This window comes from Mandrillus leucophaeus, unplaced genomic scaffold (assembly GCF_000951045.1).
Source record: "Mandrillus leucophaeus isolate KB7577 unplaced genomic scaffold, Mleu.le_1.0 Scaffold172, whole genome shotgun sequence".
NCBI lineage: Eukaryota > Metazoa > Chordata > Mammalia > Primates > Cercopithecidae > Mandrillus > Mandrillus leucophaeus.
Window position 1 is genome coordinate 1,544,075 of NW_012101721.1, and position 16,748 is coordinate 1,560,822.

Sequence of the window (16,748 nt, forward strand, 5' to 3'; positions counted from 1 at the left end):
AAAACTTCATGTGAAAAAAGAAAAAAAAAATCTATAACACAGGAATAGGTTAAAAAAATCATGTAGAATATTTTCACATATCTGCTTTGGTGTGGTTTATATTAAGCACTAGCATCTGGTGATTACTTTGGCGACATCCTACTCTAGTCTTTCACCATTCTGTCTTTTTCCCTTCTTCTGCCCACTCAGTCTGTCACATTCACCATGTATACTCTTTCCTCACATACTAGTTATTGGATTCTCAGTTTTACTAGTCTTCCTTTTACTATTCTTCCCTCCAGTCTTGTTTCTTGCCCCATGCGTTATGTGTATATTTATGTGTAACTGTCAGTTATTCAAGTTTTTGCTAAAATAATGAGACCTGGCATATAATGACTTATAAGAGGTGCTCAGAATCTATTTAATGGATGTTTAATGAAACAATGTATGAATAAATGAGAGGAAAATACAGGATACTAAAAATTATTTATATTTGGCTTGAGAATACAGTAAAAGTGGTAAAGAATCACATTCCTAAATTACCTATAATTAAGTGCTAAATGACACAGTATAGAACATGCTAGACCGTTTAGTGTTTCTTTTGGTTTTTTTTTGAGACGGAGTTTCGCTCTTGTTGCCCAGACTGGAGTGCAATGGTGTGATCTCGGCTCACCACAACCTCCGCCTCCCAGGTTCAAGGGATTCTTCTGCCTCAGCCTCCAGAGTAGCTGGGATTACAGGCATGTGCCACCACGCTCGGCTAATTTTGTAGTTTTAGTAGAGATGGGGTTTCTCCATGTTGGTCAGGCTAGTCTTGGACTCCTGACCTCCGGTGATCCGCCTGCCTTCCGCCTTGGGTCTTCTAGAGTACTGGGATTATAGGCGTGAGCCACTGCGCCCAGACCTTTTTTTTTTTTTTTTTTTTTTTTTTTTTGAGGCAGTGTCTCACTCTTGGCCCAGGCTGAAGTGGAGTGGTGCAGTCACGGCTCACTGCAGCCTCAACCTCCCGGGCTCAAGCGATCCTCCCACCTTAGCCTCCTGAGTAGCTGGGATTATGGGCACATACCACCATGAGTGGCTAATTTTTGTATTTTTTTGTATTAATTTTGTATTTTTTTTTTGGTGCCATTGCATTCTAGCCTGGGCAGCAGAGTGAGATGATCTTGTCTCTCTCTCTCTCTCAAAAAAAAGACATTATTTCCTAGGGTTATTTAAAATATTTTTATTGACAATTGTAATTATTTGTTTATTCAAACTGCCTGTTTCTTTATAGTCATGAATTATTGTCCATAATAGTTGTGTTAAATTTTATATAGATTTGAATTTCACCCTGCTTATTTTTACACAGAGAGAAGTCACAGGCAATATTTTTACCAAATGACGGTTTTGTTTTAAGGCTCAAAGTCTTACTTAGGCTAACATCTTACTCTGTTTATTAACAGAAGTGATTAATGTTTCCTCCACTGGCTCATTCATTCCTTCAAGTAAAAATTAATGTAATCTTGCATTCTTATGGAATGTAATGTTGCATTCTTCGTGTGAAAGTATTGCATAGTGGTTAAGAACCTGGACTTTGGCTTCACCATTTAGTAGCTATTGGGTCTGTGACAAATTACTTCTCCAGACCTCTCTTTCTTTATGTGTAAAAATCCTACCGTTTATGGTAATTGTGACAGTCAAATGAGCTAATACTAAGTGCTGAGTACAGGGTTTGGCACATAGTAAAAGCTCAATTTTGCTATTATTACTGTTATATATAGATATTTGAGTAGCGTTTAGTTTGTGGGGGAAGTGTCTGCCATTATTGCCAAAATAATGCAGGACTGAGGAAGCCAGGTATAAGTTCAGAAATCAGGCAGCGTGGCAAAGATATACAGAAAGCAGTTTGCTGGGTTTCTTTGCCTCTGTTTCCAGGCAGAGTGAATGACCGCACTGCAGCAGCGGGAGTGGTTCCAGCTACCCAGACTGCTTGCAGTTTCCCCACATACAAACACTATGGGATGCCTGATCTTTGTCCCAGTTATTCCTAGTTCTTGTAGCTACCCACATACCCTCCCAGCTCTTATGTGGATATTATAACACGGTGGGATCGGGAGGATGGAAGGAATAGTAAATGTTAGTGTTGTTTGGAGCGAAAGCTCAGTTCTTCACCTGAGCCACTTTGTAAGGCCAACTAAGATAACTGTCATGAACATCTCTTCTGAGCAAAAAAAAAAATGGACATTATATTGTCTGACAGGACTTTTGTGCTTTTTCCAAATGTGAGAGGCAGGCTGTATGTAAAATAGTATGATTTTTGGAACACATCTTAATAGTCATATGGGGGACAATAGAATGAATATTTTGAGATTGTACTATTTTAATCAAAATTAAACGCCATTAAAATTTTAGTTCCACAGTTGCATTAGCTGTAGTTCAAGTGCTCAATAGCCACATGTGTGGCCACTATATTGTACAGCATAGATATAGAACATTTCCATCTTCACAGACAGTTCTGGTGAACACCATTGCTCTAGAATATGTGGTTCATATAGTTATGGACTTTTAGGGAACAGTGCAATATTGGACCATATGCCTTATAATACATTTTTTGAAATCAATTCACTACAATTCTCTCTTAATTCCTCCAGCATGCTGTGATGGGCAGTGCAAAGAGCACAGGGCCAGACCTCAGAGCCCTCTGGTTCAGATCTTAGTTTCCATACTGACTTGCTGAGTGACTGTGAGCACCTCTCCTAGCCTTGGTTCCTTCTTCTATGATGTAAGGGAGTTGGGCCAAGTAAGGAAGTGAGGCCAAAATGTTTTGGAGCTTTAAAATTCAGTGATTTCGTAAGTCTTTTTCCAGAAATACTGAGCTCACAAATCCTACTTTGATCAAAGACTTGTTGTTTGAGAAACGCTGACCTCTGGCATAGATAACTGTCAGCAGGACCTCCCTCTGATGTCTCAATATTTTCTGCTCTGTGTATAAAGCATGAGGGGCTCTCCACCAGTCAGGATCCTCTACCCAGGGATCCACCAACTAGGTACTTTGGTTTTGCATCATTATGCATGTAGATGTGTTGCATGCAAGTCTGTGCTGTTGGCAATTTCATGCTTCTCTTTATAAAGGAACTTGTTGAATTGACACGGGTTAGCGACTCTCTGGGGGTGTTACACCATGAAGTGTGGTAGTGCCAAAGGGAGTTCTTGGCAGTTAAATTCCTCGGCTAGATTATGAAGGACAGTGGTCTTCAGACTTGTGGGCTGCTCAGGTTTAGAACGATTTGGTGTAGCTTTTCCTCAGCATTAGCCAGAATTGAACCCACTACATTCAACCAGCAGCTGCCACTCAACACCTGTGCTGGCCTTCTGCCCCCTGCCTGTTGTGGTCAGGGAGATGTGTTCTTTTTTAGAAACATTTTTGTGTTGAGCAGCTTTAGACATTCAGACATGATATTGCTAGCCTGGCTGCTCTTGGTAAGGATTTTCTTTTTCTCTAAGGACCTGAAGAGGTTGTTAGGTTGAATAAGAGCCAATACTGACTTTTCTTGCTAAGGTACTAATCAGGGTTTGAGGAGGAATCTGGTCCTCCCAGAAAATCATGAGTGTAGACTCCTAGATCCTTGAGCTGCCTGTCACCGATTGGCTGCGTCCTTGGACAAGGCCCTGACCTTCTCTGAGCCCTAATGCTCTGTAAACCCTTCCTCTCCATCTGGGATCACGAGGTGGAATGTAAAATGAATGTTTTTTTCAGCTTCGAGTTTTCCTATAGAAACAAGAGTTTGCACTGAGTTGCAAATGACTAGTATTCCTAAAAATAAATAATCAAGGCTATGACTCGAATAGCTAGAAACAGCCTAGAATAGCTTTCTGTTTCACTTGAGGAAGCTTTTTACCTAACTCTTTCAAATGCACCAGGACAGTTTTGCAGTCTTTATTTTAATTAAAACCCATTTATTTTAAAACACATTAAAATATGGGTTGTATATTTTAGCAGTTATTTTATAAAGAATGAAATAGGAAAATTTTGGAAAAGCCTTGGTCATCCTTGATGTTTCTTTTGTGATCCTGTGTGATGTTTAGCACTGTTCTATTGAATGTGTTCTGATACCATAAATAACTAAAGTTCTTTCTATCCTCTTTTCCCCCTTTCTTCCTCTGCTCCTTCTTCTCTTTCTTATTTCTTTCCCTTCTGCTTCCTCTTCTTTAACTTGACCTCACTGTCCAGGGCCCATGTGGAAAAAGGTTGCTGTTTTCGGTTAGTCTGGGGGAAAATACTATGATTCACTCCCTTTCCCACCCACCTTCTGGTGGGCCGTTTGTGGCCTTAAGTTAGCAGTGTGTGTGTGTGTGTTGCGCACCCTCCCCGCGGGCACACCCGCCTGCAAGCCTGGAGTGTGTGTGTGTGCGCGCGCGCAAGCGACTGCAAGCGCGGCTGCAAGCGCTGGCATACACCAGTCGGGCCGCCTGTTTGTCAACGTGTGAGTGTGTGTGTGTGTGTGTGTGTGCACGCAGCGCGCACATAGAGCAGAACGTTTGCCTAAAATCCGTGTGTGTGTGTGTGTGTGTGTGTGTGTGTGTGTGTAGCGCACGCACACACGCCCGTGCTGCGGCCCGGGGGGTGTGTGTGCGCGTGCGTGCGGGCGTGCAGCGCGCGCCCTCGCCAGCCCGCCTGCCTGTGCGGCTTTCCCGCAGGAAAGCGGGGCTTGGGGCAGCCCAGCAGCGCCGCTTCACCCAGTGCGCGCCCAGCTGTTTCCATAGGAACCGCGACCGCGCCGGGCCCCTCCAGCGGAGGCCCCCGTGCGAGCATGCCCAGTGCAAGCCGCTAGTTTGGCTCCAGTCTAGGTTTCCAGTAAGTGGCATGCGGGACTCCGGAGGGATCCCAATGAGCTGAGCCGAGAGCCTTTGTGTGCAGAGGGAGGAGGAGGAGGCTGCGGCGGCCGCCGGGCTGGAGACCCCGCCCGGGGAGCCCCCAGCAAGAACAATGCTAGCCTGCCTGACCCGAGGGAACTTACTGGACGTCCTGCAGGAGGGCTTCAATGAGGTAACTGTCCTGCTCCTCCCACTCCTCAGCTCCCCTCCCCCAGCGTCTCCCGCCCAGTCTCCGGAAGGGGTCCTCTTCCTCCCCCATCCTCTGGGGACCCCAGAGCAAATCGCCCGTAGAACCCCAAGGGGGCTAAGGTGGTACTTGCAGGGCAGATGGGTGAACCAGGAGAAATCAGAAGGGCCGCCTGCCCACAGCTAAGTTGGGCCATGACCTTCCCTGATAGCTTGCTTACCTGAGCCCAAGAGGACAGGACCACAAATTCAGAAATCACCTCCTTCCAGAAGAGGGGGTCTCCATCCTCCCTAGAGTTTCTCTCCCCAAGGAAATCCTCAGGGAATCCCTGGATATTTGGCAAAAGTGCTCATCTATATCAGGAGCTAACCAGCGGAGCCAAGGGAGGGTGGAGTGGTACTGCATTGGTAGAAAGTTTGAGAGGGAAGGGGACTGTAGATGGTCCATGTGAAGTGCCCTCTTCATGTCTGAATCTCTTTCTGAGTCCGGGGCAGTAGATTTCTCTGCAATCAAGGACGTGGTTGTCTGAGAGGAGCTACTGAGCGAGAGGGGACCTGGGTCCTGGGCCCAATCCCAGGGAGCCAGCGTGTGCATCCGTCCGTGTGAGAGCAGAGGAACTGGGGCCTCAGTCTGACAGGCAAGATGGGCTAGGGCCGACAAGGGGTCATTTCCCCTCCACTTGTTTCTCTTACAATTCTATTTATTGCATTTGCTTTTCTTGTGACCCAGGAAATTCTGGTTTGGGATGCTTCCCCCTCAAGATTGCCCCATATGTCTTCCACTGCAGCTAAGCCCTACTCCTGCGGGTTGTCTTAGCCCAGCATCCAGGGAAACCTACACTGTTAGTTGTGCCTTTCTTCATTTCTCTCTCCCTCCTTTTCCTTCCATCTCTTTCTTCTCTCTGTGACTCTCTAAAATTTAAGATTTTAAAAATCAGTTTTTACTCAACATATGAATACATTGTCCTCTTAAATATGAACATCATAGGCAACACTGAAGTGCCTTTGGTTCCCCCCACCCATTCCAGCCTTTTCCACACAAATAACCATTCTCATGAATTCGTGTATAAGATTTTATTTCTGCGGCTGCACTACAGCCTCCTTCCTTAATTCCTGTTTCTAATTAAGAAGCTCTGCAGCTTGACCTGCCACAGAACACTCCCCCGTTCTGGTCCCCATCCCCTAGCGTTGTTCCTAACACAGAGGAAAACTGCAGAAATGCTGTCCCAACCTAACCGAGTTGGAATTTTCCTTTGGCCAAGGGGTATCACAACCTTCACTGAGGGGCGGAGCTTGCATCCTGTCTGCACTGCAGGGCACCTCATCTTTGCATCATTCCTGTCTGAACACATGTAAGGGGATTGTTAACAAAGAGCTATAGTCTAAGAGTTGAAACACAGAAGAGCCAGGAAGCCTACCTCTGAGTGATTCCCATATTCTGGTTCCTCTTTTCTCACTCTCTGCCTTTGGGCTGCCCCTGGTCTTTAGCTGCGTAAGTCTGACTCATTCACCAATTGTGGCAGAAGCTCTTTTAGTTGTCTTATACCTCCTGCTCCAACTTAAAACAATAGCAACAAAAAAACTCAGCTCTTGATGGTCCCACTGTCTATTTAGGAGCAGGAAACCAGCACAGAGCTGGTCCTAATCTTTGTTTTCTGCTCATTTTCACTTTGAAACCTGTCGACTAAAGAGCCACGTAAACTAAGAGGCTTGGCCGTCTGTTTCATGCTTTGGTGCTTCCATAAATATCCGCTGACCTCCAATTCTTGAAAAACATAAGGGCCTAAAGGAAAAGGGGAATGGGAGAATCATGTTTTTGTGGTGGTAATGGAATCTTCATAAAAACCACAGATGCATAACTTTTTAATTAATTGGTCCCTAGAATAATGCAGTAGTGCCTCTTTTCCTTCTCTGATATTTGATTTTTCTACCCATCCTGTAAACTTCCCTCCACCCCCTCCACAAGCTAATGTACATCTGTTCCTCTCTGTTAGATTTGAACTCTGATAGCCAATGAGTACTTTTGGTTTCTCTGAAAAATTGACATCATCTAAATAACAATAACAGTAATATGTTAAATTTGAATGGTTTCTTACAGTTTAAATGATTCTTTCACATTCTATATTAAATAGTTCATTTTACGTACAATATTACATTTAGTGCTACTGAATAATAGTGTAATTGGTTATTTTAGTATCCATGGGGCCCTATTTGACCTATTCCAGCCTCTAAGGTTGCTTAATAGATCCAGTAATATTCAATTTATTTTTTTAGAGTCCTTGAGATAAGGATGTAAACAGGGATTTTAAAGCTAGTGTCAGAATACGCTTTAATTCTCCTGAGAATTCCTACTGAGGCTACGAATACCACACATGTATCCAGTCACCTCCTGGGAATGATCCAAGTATATCTAAAGCTATTCTTCATCACCCAGATGCTTTATAGGTCTGTGTAGTTAGGGCTGTGACCTCATTCTCTATGGCAGAGAAAACTGCCACAGGAAATGGAGCTTTGGCCTTAATTGGTTAATTATAAGGGAACCCTGCAGCAGAGAGAAACCCTGCCCTCTGAATCCTGGCTTCCCTCTACCCACTGTTGGCTTCTGTTCTCAATCCTTTGCCACTATGTATAGCCATGCATGACAGAATTTTCTCTTACTGCATTTCCTACACAGAGCCCTGGCCTCAACATGTCTGGCAAATAACTCACAAATTTGATCCTTGTCAGTGCTTTCAATGCAATGCCTTTGAATGGCATGGTTAATTTGGACCGCGAATTATCCACAAGTTTTGGCTACTGCCACCCTGGCTGTCATCCCCCATTTCCTATGGCTTGGCCAGGCTTCCTATAGATCACAGTTTCCCCAATCTGCATCTGCCTCAAAGTTATTTGTTTTCTCTGCCACTTGGTATTGGTGTTGTCCTGTGAATGTTGTAATCGTGCCAACATGAATTTCTGCAAGTGTTTTTTGGGGGGCTGAACTTTCTTTAAAAACAACTTTGTGCTTGTGTTAGGAGGTTTTGAGAGACCTGAGATTATAATATGGTTCGGCTAATAAGCATTCATTTATTCAGTTATTCATTAGTTATTCATAAACCAGTAATTTATTGAGAGGGGATGGATAAAAGAATTGAAAAACACTCAGTTCCTGCTTCCAAGGAGTTTATAGGGAGAGATAGGGTGTACTGATATGAAAAGGACTGAACATTTACCAACCCATCTGCTCATTGAGGCCAGTTTTTTTCCCTGCTCGTCTGGTACATACATGCAAGCAGTCATTCATGGGACAGTCTCTGAATTACTGTGTTTGTCAGTCACTGTGCCAGGCTCTGGAAATACATAGAAGTTCAATAACATACAGTCTGTGCCCTACTGAAGCTCACAGACCAATGAAGATAAAGTAGCCAGGCACAGTGGTGCATGCCTGCAGTGTTAGCTACCTGAGAGGATGAGGCAAGAGGACCACTGGAGCTGAGGAGTTAGAAGCTGCAGTGTGCTGTGACCGCACATGACTGATGACTGCACTCCGGCTTAGATGACAGAGCGAGACCCATTTCTTAAAAGAAGAGATAGGCCGGGTGCTGTGGCTCCTGCCGGTAATCCCAACACTTTGGGAGGCCAAGGCGGGTGGATCACCTGAGGTCAGGAGTTCGAGACCAACCTGGCTAACATGGTGAAACCCTGTCTCTACTAAAAGTACAAAAATTAGCCGGGCATGGTGGCTCATGCCTGTAATCCCGGCTACTTGGGAGGCTGAGGCAGGAGAATTGCTTGAACCTGGGAGGTGGTGATTGCAGTGAGCTGAGATTGTGCCACAGTAGATGTTCAGAGTGTCAAACTTGGGAAAATTGAGGTGATACAGAAATCTTACTTGTGGGGAAGAGTGAACGTAGGCCCAGGTGTGGTGTGAATGGCCTGGGAGGCTGAAAGTTGGGGGAATGGTTTATGAAAATGATGGCTGACAGGAAATCTGTAGTCTGAACCTTAACCTTTTGAACGTAAGTTCTGGCAGACTTTCCCTACCAGTTTTCCTCCAAGTAGAAAAGTAGAAATTGAAATTTCACATTAAGATTCATCTGCTTGGCAGTCCCTTAGAAATATAGGAAGAGGCCAGGCACAGTGGCTCACACCTATAATCCCAGCACTTTGGGAGGCTGAGGCAGGAGGATGACTTGAGCCCAGGAGTTCAAGACCAGCCTGGGTAACATGGTGAGACCCTGTCTCCACAATTAAAAAAAAAATTAGCTGGGCATGGTGGCATGCATGCCTGGGAGCCCAGCTACTTGGGAGGCTGAAGTGGGTGGATCACTGAAGCCCAGGAGGTTGAGGCTGCAATGAGCCACGTTCCTGCTACTGTTCTCCAGCCTGGGCAACAGGGTGAGACTCTGTCTCAAAACAAAACAAAATATACACACACACACACAAACACAAACACAGAGGAAGAGTTTTGGTCTGGTCTCATCTCCATAAGGGGGACATAGAGCGAGTGAGGAAGAAGATCGATAAGGGAAACATCGCTCCTAGGGGCCTTGTGCCCTCCATGGAGTAGCGGTGGCAACACTGGGCCAATTAGAGGCTTCCAGACATTTTCACAATGAACTCCTCTGTGCTTTGCTGTAGAAATTAAAGGCTTGTTAAGTCTACAGAGCAACTCAGCACCAGATTCCCCATCCTTCTTTTTTCTATCCTGCCTGGTTTCTCCTCTCCCCACCCAGGCTCATTGGCTTCATTCCCACAGGAGGCAATGCCAGCTAAACAGATGCACCCTGGCAGCAAGCTCTCAGGCAGCTTTATGTTCCTCGTGGTGAGTGATGGCTTGGCCAGGCATGTGGAGCAGTGATAGGGCACTGTTAGCCAGGTGCCGCTCCCCCAGGCGGTTCAGAGGGTCTAGGGAACACTAGAAAGGCTTCATCTGCCATGATTGGCCTTTTGTCTAGGCTGTAGGGACCAAAGGCTAAAACCGACACTTTCCTGAAAGCATGATGTTTGTTATCTCCCAAACCAAGCTCCATTAAAGTGGTCATGGATATAACCTTTAGTAGCTGGATGTGGTAAGGGAATAGAGAACCAACTCCACAGGCCCTGAGGCTGGGCTCTTATCTCCTATTTCTAGGATGAGGGACACCCCTAGACCATAGAGTGACACTTCGTTCATCCATTCATTCACATGCATTTATTGGGCACTTACCTTGTAACATGTACTTGTGAAGGAGCAGAGAGTGTTTGGGGACTCATAACTGACAGAAATTTAAAAATAAGTTTAGGAGATGATATCTTTCAGAAAATCTTTAGCTCTTTACTTTCTGATATATTATCTTTTGACCACTGGGCTGAATACTAATACATTAATCTTCCCTTATCCAAGGGAGATCCATCTCAAGACCCCCAGTGGATGCCTGAAACCATGGATGGTACTGAACCTGACTGCCATCAGTCGGAGCCTGTTTCTGTTCCTATCTTCTACCCACAAATTTAATGTATTTTCCATCTTAATTAAGCATTTATCACACACTGTGGCTGAAACTTGCAGTCTGAAGTATGGCAGAAAAACTAGCATGCATTCCTTTTTCCATCTTCCAAATTTCATGGATGAAAGATTCATTCTTATCATAAATCTTAGCAACCTCAGCATATGATTTTATTTTCTTTCCTTATTAAGTCAAGAACTTTCACCTTTTCACTTAAAGGAAGCACTTTACAGCATCTTTTGGCATATCTGAATTTCTAGCATCACTATTCTTACACTTTGAGGCCATTATAGAGTAAAACAAGGGCTACTTGAACACAAGCACTGTGATACCTTGGCAGTCGTTTCAATAAGATGACAGGTAGCATGGACAGCTTGGATATGCTGGACAAAGGGATGAGTCACGTCTTGGGTGAAACAGAGTGGAATGGCACAAGATTTCATCACACTACTCAGAGTGTTGGACAATTTGTTTTTTTTTTATTTTGATTTTAATTAATTAATTTATTTTTTTGAGACAGTGTCTCACTCTGTCACCCAGGCTGGAGTGCAGTGATGTGATCTCAGCTCACGGCAACCTCTGCCTCCTGCCTCTTGGGTTCAAGTGATTCTCCTGCCTCAGTCTCCCCAGTAGCTGGGACTACAGGTATGTGCTACCATGCCCGGCTAATTTTTGTAGTTTTAGTAGAGACGGGGTTTCACCATGTTGGCCAGACTGGTCTTGAGCTCCTGACCTCAGGTGATCCGCCTGCCTCAGCCTCCCAAAATGCTGGGATTACAGGCATGAGCCACTGCACCCAGCTAGGATTTAAAGCTTAGGAATTATTTCTGGAATTTTCTTTCTCTCTCTCTTTTTTTTTTTGAGATGGAGTCTTGCTATGTCTGCCAGGCTGGAGTGCAGTGGCACAGTCTTGGCTTACTGCACTCTCCACCTCCCAGGTTCAAGCAATTCTCCTGCCTCAGCCTTCCAAGTAGCTGGGACTATAGGTACGTGCCACCATGCCCGGCTAATTTTTTTGTATTTTTAGTAGAGACGGGGTTTCACTGTGTTATCCAGGATGGTCTCGATCTTCTGACTTCGTGATCTGCCCGCCTCAGCCTCCCAAAGTGCTGAGATTACAGGCATGAGCCACTGCGCCTGGCCTATTTCTGGAATTTTCTATTTAATATATTAAGACGGTGGTTGACCATGGGTGATTGAAACTGTGGAAAGAAAAACTATGGGTAAGAGGGACTACTGTACAAAGAACCTGTCCATACAAGGAAGAAGAAATTTAAGGATATTTTTACTTGTGAACTTTATATGTACCCAATTAGCCATCAAATTCAATGAACAAATAGCTTTTCCAGGTTCAGTAAAGGGCTGCAAGAGTTAATAGAAAAGAAATACAATAGGGTGTTTACTGGCAGAATTTAGGCCAATAATAACATAAGGTTTCTAAATCTTCAGCTTTCCTCTTAGTTTCTCAGCAACTTCCCCACCCTCATCTCCTCATCTCCTGCTGCTGGGGGGGTCTCAGAGTTCTAAACAGGTATCTGGTTTCACTGTAAAACTAATTTCCTTCCTGAGCCGTTCATGTCTCCTCCTGAACTGTCTCTCTAGCATACCACAAAAGCTCTGTGCTTTTCTTGTTTGCTTTTCTTGTTGCCAGCAGGAAAACATAGAGCCGCCTCCTTGGCTGTTTCTACTCTAAGAATAGTAGACACCACACACTTCTCTGGTGAAGCCCCATTGGTGCTTTTGCAACTCGAACAAATAAGTCCCCGGCAGGAATTCTGTGAGCTTGAGTCTTGGAGGAGATAGAGAACTGAGGCTCGGTTTACAAACTTATTTGGAAGGAAGGGCAGGTCCCAAAGAAAAACAGGAAGAAAGTTACATTTGGTGGCAAGAAAGCTTTCAAGGTCAAGATTTCCTGCACAAATGAAGATTTTGGACAGAACTGTCTACACTAAAAGACTTTTACCTGAAGTCGTAGGGTTATTTGGAGTGTCTTGGAGGAAGCTGATGGACATTATGGGATTGCTAAAGCCTCCTTCCGCTGGCCACTTCTTGGTACTATCACTGCCCTCACAGCTTTAGAGGGGTCCAGTCTCATCAAGCCAAAATCCTTCTCAGACAGTTTTACCTCTTGTTGTGTCTACTGACTGACTTCTTCTGAGGCCTGACTCAGAGGGTGATTACCATGAAAACCTTCAGTTGTTCTAGACATCTATTACACTGGCATCCTTTTGGCTTCCTTAGAACAAGTTAGTCATGAAACTCCAGACTGAGATTAGTTCAACACTGTCATACACGTAGTATGTACCAACCGTCTTGGTCTTTTTTTTTTTTTTAATTAGTTTGGTTACAAGTGCCAAAAACCCAACTTGAACTAGCAAGGATAGGAAGTGGATGTTATTGACTCGCATGGAATCCAAGGAAAGGTAGAAAACTAAACCATGGAAAGGGCAGGGATGCAACAGAAACAATGAAATCAAGAACTCTGACACTGGCAGGATCTCTTCCTCTGTTCTCTGCCTCGTATCTGCTTCTTTCTATGCTGGCTTTATTCCCATTTACTAGAGCTGGTTTTTCCTTCTCAGGTGAGCAGCGTGGCCTGTGGCAACGTCTAAGTTTTATATCTTACAACTTTGAGAGAGATGAGGGAGGAGGAGGAAGACTGATTCTATTCCTAAATGCCAGTTCAAAAAGTTCCAGGGATTGGCTGGGTTTCACCAATGGACTTTGCCAGACCAATCAATTGTGGCCAGTGGAGGGGGTGATACAATGCCAACCTGGTCATAGGACCCACCACTACATGTGCAGAGGAGGGTTCTTAAAGAAGAGGGGATCATTGTGGGCTGGGCAGCTACTCCAGGAGCTGTTAGCTATAATATCACTGTAAGCTTAGTTGGAATCTGATCATTCCCACTTTGCCTCTCTTGACCAAGATCCAGGGTCATAATCAAGATATAGTTCTTTTTCCTTTTAAAAAAATTATTGTTATGCAAAAGAGCTTCATTTATTTGTTTAGTTTTCTGACTTTGTGCTGGTGTGTCCAATACTTTTTCTTTTCCTCAATAAGGAAGGCATGCTCGGTTCTGTCACAGACACATTTAGTACACGTAGAACAACTACAGGCCTTGCTGACATGTTTTTTTTTTTGAGACAGAGTCTTGCTCTGTTGCCCAGGCTGGAGTGCGGTGGCATGATCTCAGCTCACTGCAACCTCTGTGTCCTGGGGTCAAATGATTCTTGTGCCTCAGCCTCCCAAGTAGCTGGAATTACAGCCCGGTTAATTTGTTTTTTTTTTTTTTTTAGACAGAGTCTTGTTCTGTCGCTCAGGCTGTAGTGCAGTGGCATGATCTTGGCTCACTGCAACCTCCGCCTCCTGGGTTCAAGCGATTCTCCTGCCTTAGCCTCCCAAGTAGCTGGGATTACAGGCGCCTGCCACCAAGCCCGGCTAATTTTTGTATTTTTATTAGAGATGGGGCTTCGCCATGTTGGTCAGGCTGGTCTCGAACTCCTGACCTCAAGCTACCTGCCCACCTTGGCCTCCCAAAGTGCTGAGATTACAGGTGTAAGCCACTGCACCTGGTCAGTTTTTTTGTGTGTTTTTAGTAGAGATGGGGTTTTGCCATGCTGGCCAAGCTAGTCTCTAACTCCTGGCCTCAAGTGATCTGCCCACCTCAGCCTCCCAAAGTGCTAAAATTACAGGCATGGGCCACTGCACCCAGCCAACATGTTTTTTTTTCTTTGTTTATTTTGGAGAACCTCTTAAGAACTTTAGGTATCATAGACAGCAGGAACTCATTGAAGTCTGCCTGGGCATACACCACATGCAGATTTTGGTGTTTTCCCAACCTTCTTGGTATGAAGGTAAACAGTTCTATGAACAGGGATTTGGGACGGCCTAATTTTGTTAGAGGCTGTATTGTAGAAAAGCCTGCAATGGTATGTCAACTGCTGGACCATTCTGAGTGCCTATGGACACTGTCTCCAGAATAAGCAAGATCTATTTTTCAATATTGCAGATATTTTCATTTTGCTGAGCCTGTTGTATACTTTTCTCACTGAATAATAGACTTGTAAAATGATAGAAGGAAACAAAATGTAATTTTATTTTTCTTTTGGTATTTATATCTGTTTTGGTTCTTGTTTTCAGCTGCTTTGTGAAGCCCTTAAATTACTTTAGATGGCTGGAGAGTAGGGGTGGGGGCTTGAGGGTGGAGAAACACAGGAAAAGTGAGCTGGATTTTGAACTCCCCACCCTGGCCTAATCACAGAAGCACTGCTTTTGCCTATTTTACATATCTGCCTCTTACACAAGTTATAATTTAGAAAAATAATGAGGCAAAAAAAATATGAAGAAATGAAACTACTAGTCTACCTTTCAGAGAGTTAACAGCCTCCTGTGAAAGGCATATGGTATTTTACCTGCTACAGAAAGAGAAGCCCTAATATGTTGTTCAAATCAAGCAGCAGAGCCACTCAGGGCCCAGGCTTGCCCCACAGGCCTCTTTGAAGACAAACTGCTTTGTGGGAGAAGTGGATGGCATGGCCGACTCTGAAGAAACTGACTTAAGGACAGAGCTGGCAGTGGGCATTTATAGGAAGAACAGGGTCTTGCCTGCCCCTTGGATGAGAAGTACAGATATCTTCAGGTCAAAGAGAGACAGACACTCAGTTTAGTGCTTGACTCCCTAAATTAGACATAAAGGGAGAGGCAGCAGCCTCAAGAAGGGTGGTATAAACCCTTCCCCTGTGGATAAGACTAGCCCTGTTCACTTGTGAAGCTCTGATCGCTGTTAGATGCCATTGAACAGATCGTGTCAGCATGCAGACACAGTGATAACATGCCAAAGGCTTATCTTCAACTAAAATTTTTTCATCAATGATTTAATTGAAGACATACTAGTTTTTAAAGTTACATGAAGGCCAGGTGTGTTGGCTTACACCTATAATTTCAGTGTTTTTGGAGGCCAAGACAGGAGGATGGCTTGAGGCCAGGAGTTCGAGACTAGCCTGGGTGATAGCAAGACTCCATCTCTACAAAAAATAAAAATTTAAAAAAAGAAAAAAGAATAAAGTAACGTGGATCTGGACAGAATGCCAAATAGCCACAGCACCTTAGTCTCTAACACTCTCTAGACAGGACTTCAGGATCCATAGTCTAGCCCCCCAGTTCCTGGACTGTCCCCACTGTAATGATTGTCCCCCTCTGTGCCACTTCGACAAGGCCACATGCTGAGGCCACACTTGAAACTTACTCTGCAGAATTTCCCCACCCCTGAAATCTTGAACTCTGAAACTATACTCTGCTCAAAACCCCAGTTTTCACAGTCCTACATTCCCATTAAACTTATTTTTTCATTCCGTCAAGTTCTTCTCTCCATCCTGTCCTCTACCTTCTTAAGGCTTATCCACTGTCTCTTAATTTCTTCTCCCTGGCCCAGACTTTACCGTCAGTCACTTCAAGCACTTTGAACACCACGCTCACTTCCTTTGCCCTGGTGGTCACTGCCTCTCCTCTGATTATTTTTAGTCCTAGATTGGCCCATCAATGGTTTCCCCTGCTCATGGCCCAGGCCTGGTGAGCAGGTCTAGAGCAAATCACACAATCTTGCTGGTTGATTCAATTACGAAATGATGATATCCAGTCCTAGCTGAGTGCTTGGTGCTGCCAGGAATCTTTAGCAGTCAGTGTTGTTTGCAGCTTCTCACAGGGTCTGCCGCAAGTCTCTGACCCTTTCCTGAGGCCTCTTTCATTCTCCCTGTCCCTTTCACCCTCAGCAGATAAACTGGCCTACTTCATAGGAAGGAATGACTTGTGGGGCAGCTGCATTTGAACTCCTTCAGCTTCCCTCTTCCCACCCCCACACTTCCCTACACTCCTGATCAGAGGACGCAGCATATGTTTACTTTTAACCTACATACGTCCTCCCATATCTTTTAAATCATCTCTAGATTATTTTATTATACTTAATACAATGCCTACACATACTTCATTCCCATGGATTTGTCTTAGTACTCAGCAAATTCAAGTGTTGCTTTGCTCCTGATCAGAGGACGCAGCCCTCTTCCTCTTCTCTGAAACCTTGATGCATCATGATCTCTCCCATTTCCTTCTCTGCCAAATAACTCTTAGAGCTCACCTTACCTTTTGGGATGCTGTAGAGCCCAGGAGTTAGTGTCATCACTGAATTCAAACCCTTGTTCTGTTACTGAGCAGCCCTGAGACTGTGGGCATATTCCTCTGAACCTTGGTTTCCACATCTGTAA

At 44.5% G+C, this 16,748-nt stretch overlaps 1 protein-coding gene across 2 annotated transcripts in view; it reads left to right on the forward strand.

The window, feature by feature from the left end:
- DIXDC1 (DIX domain containing 1) overlaps positions 1 to 16,748 on the forward strand; it is a 101,401-nt gene that overhangs the window by 5,623 nt on the left and 79,030 nt on the right. The window contains exon 1 of one of the 2 annotated variants that reach the window (XM_011976980.1): positions 4,649 to 5,005. The exons of the other annotated variant lie outside the window; for it this stretch is intronic. Coding sequence (XP_011832370.1) covers positions 4,946 to 5,005 — 60 coding nt within the window. The 5' untranslated portion in view covers positions 4,649 to 4,945. Of the gene's footprint in view, positions 1 to 4,648; positions 5,006 to 16,748 lie in introns of those variants that run through there. 2 annotated transcript variants of the gene reach the window in all.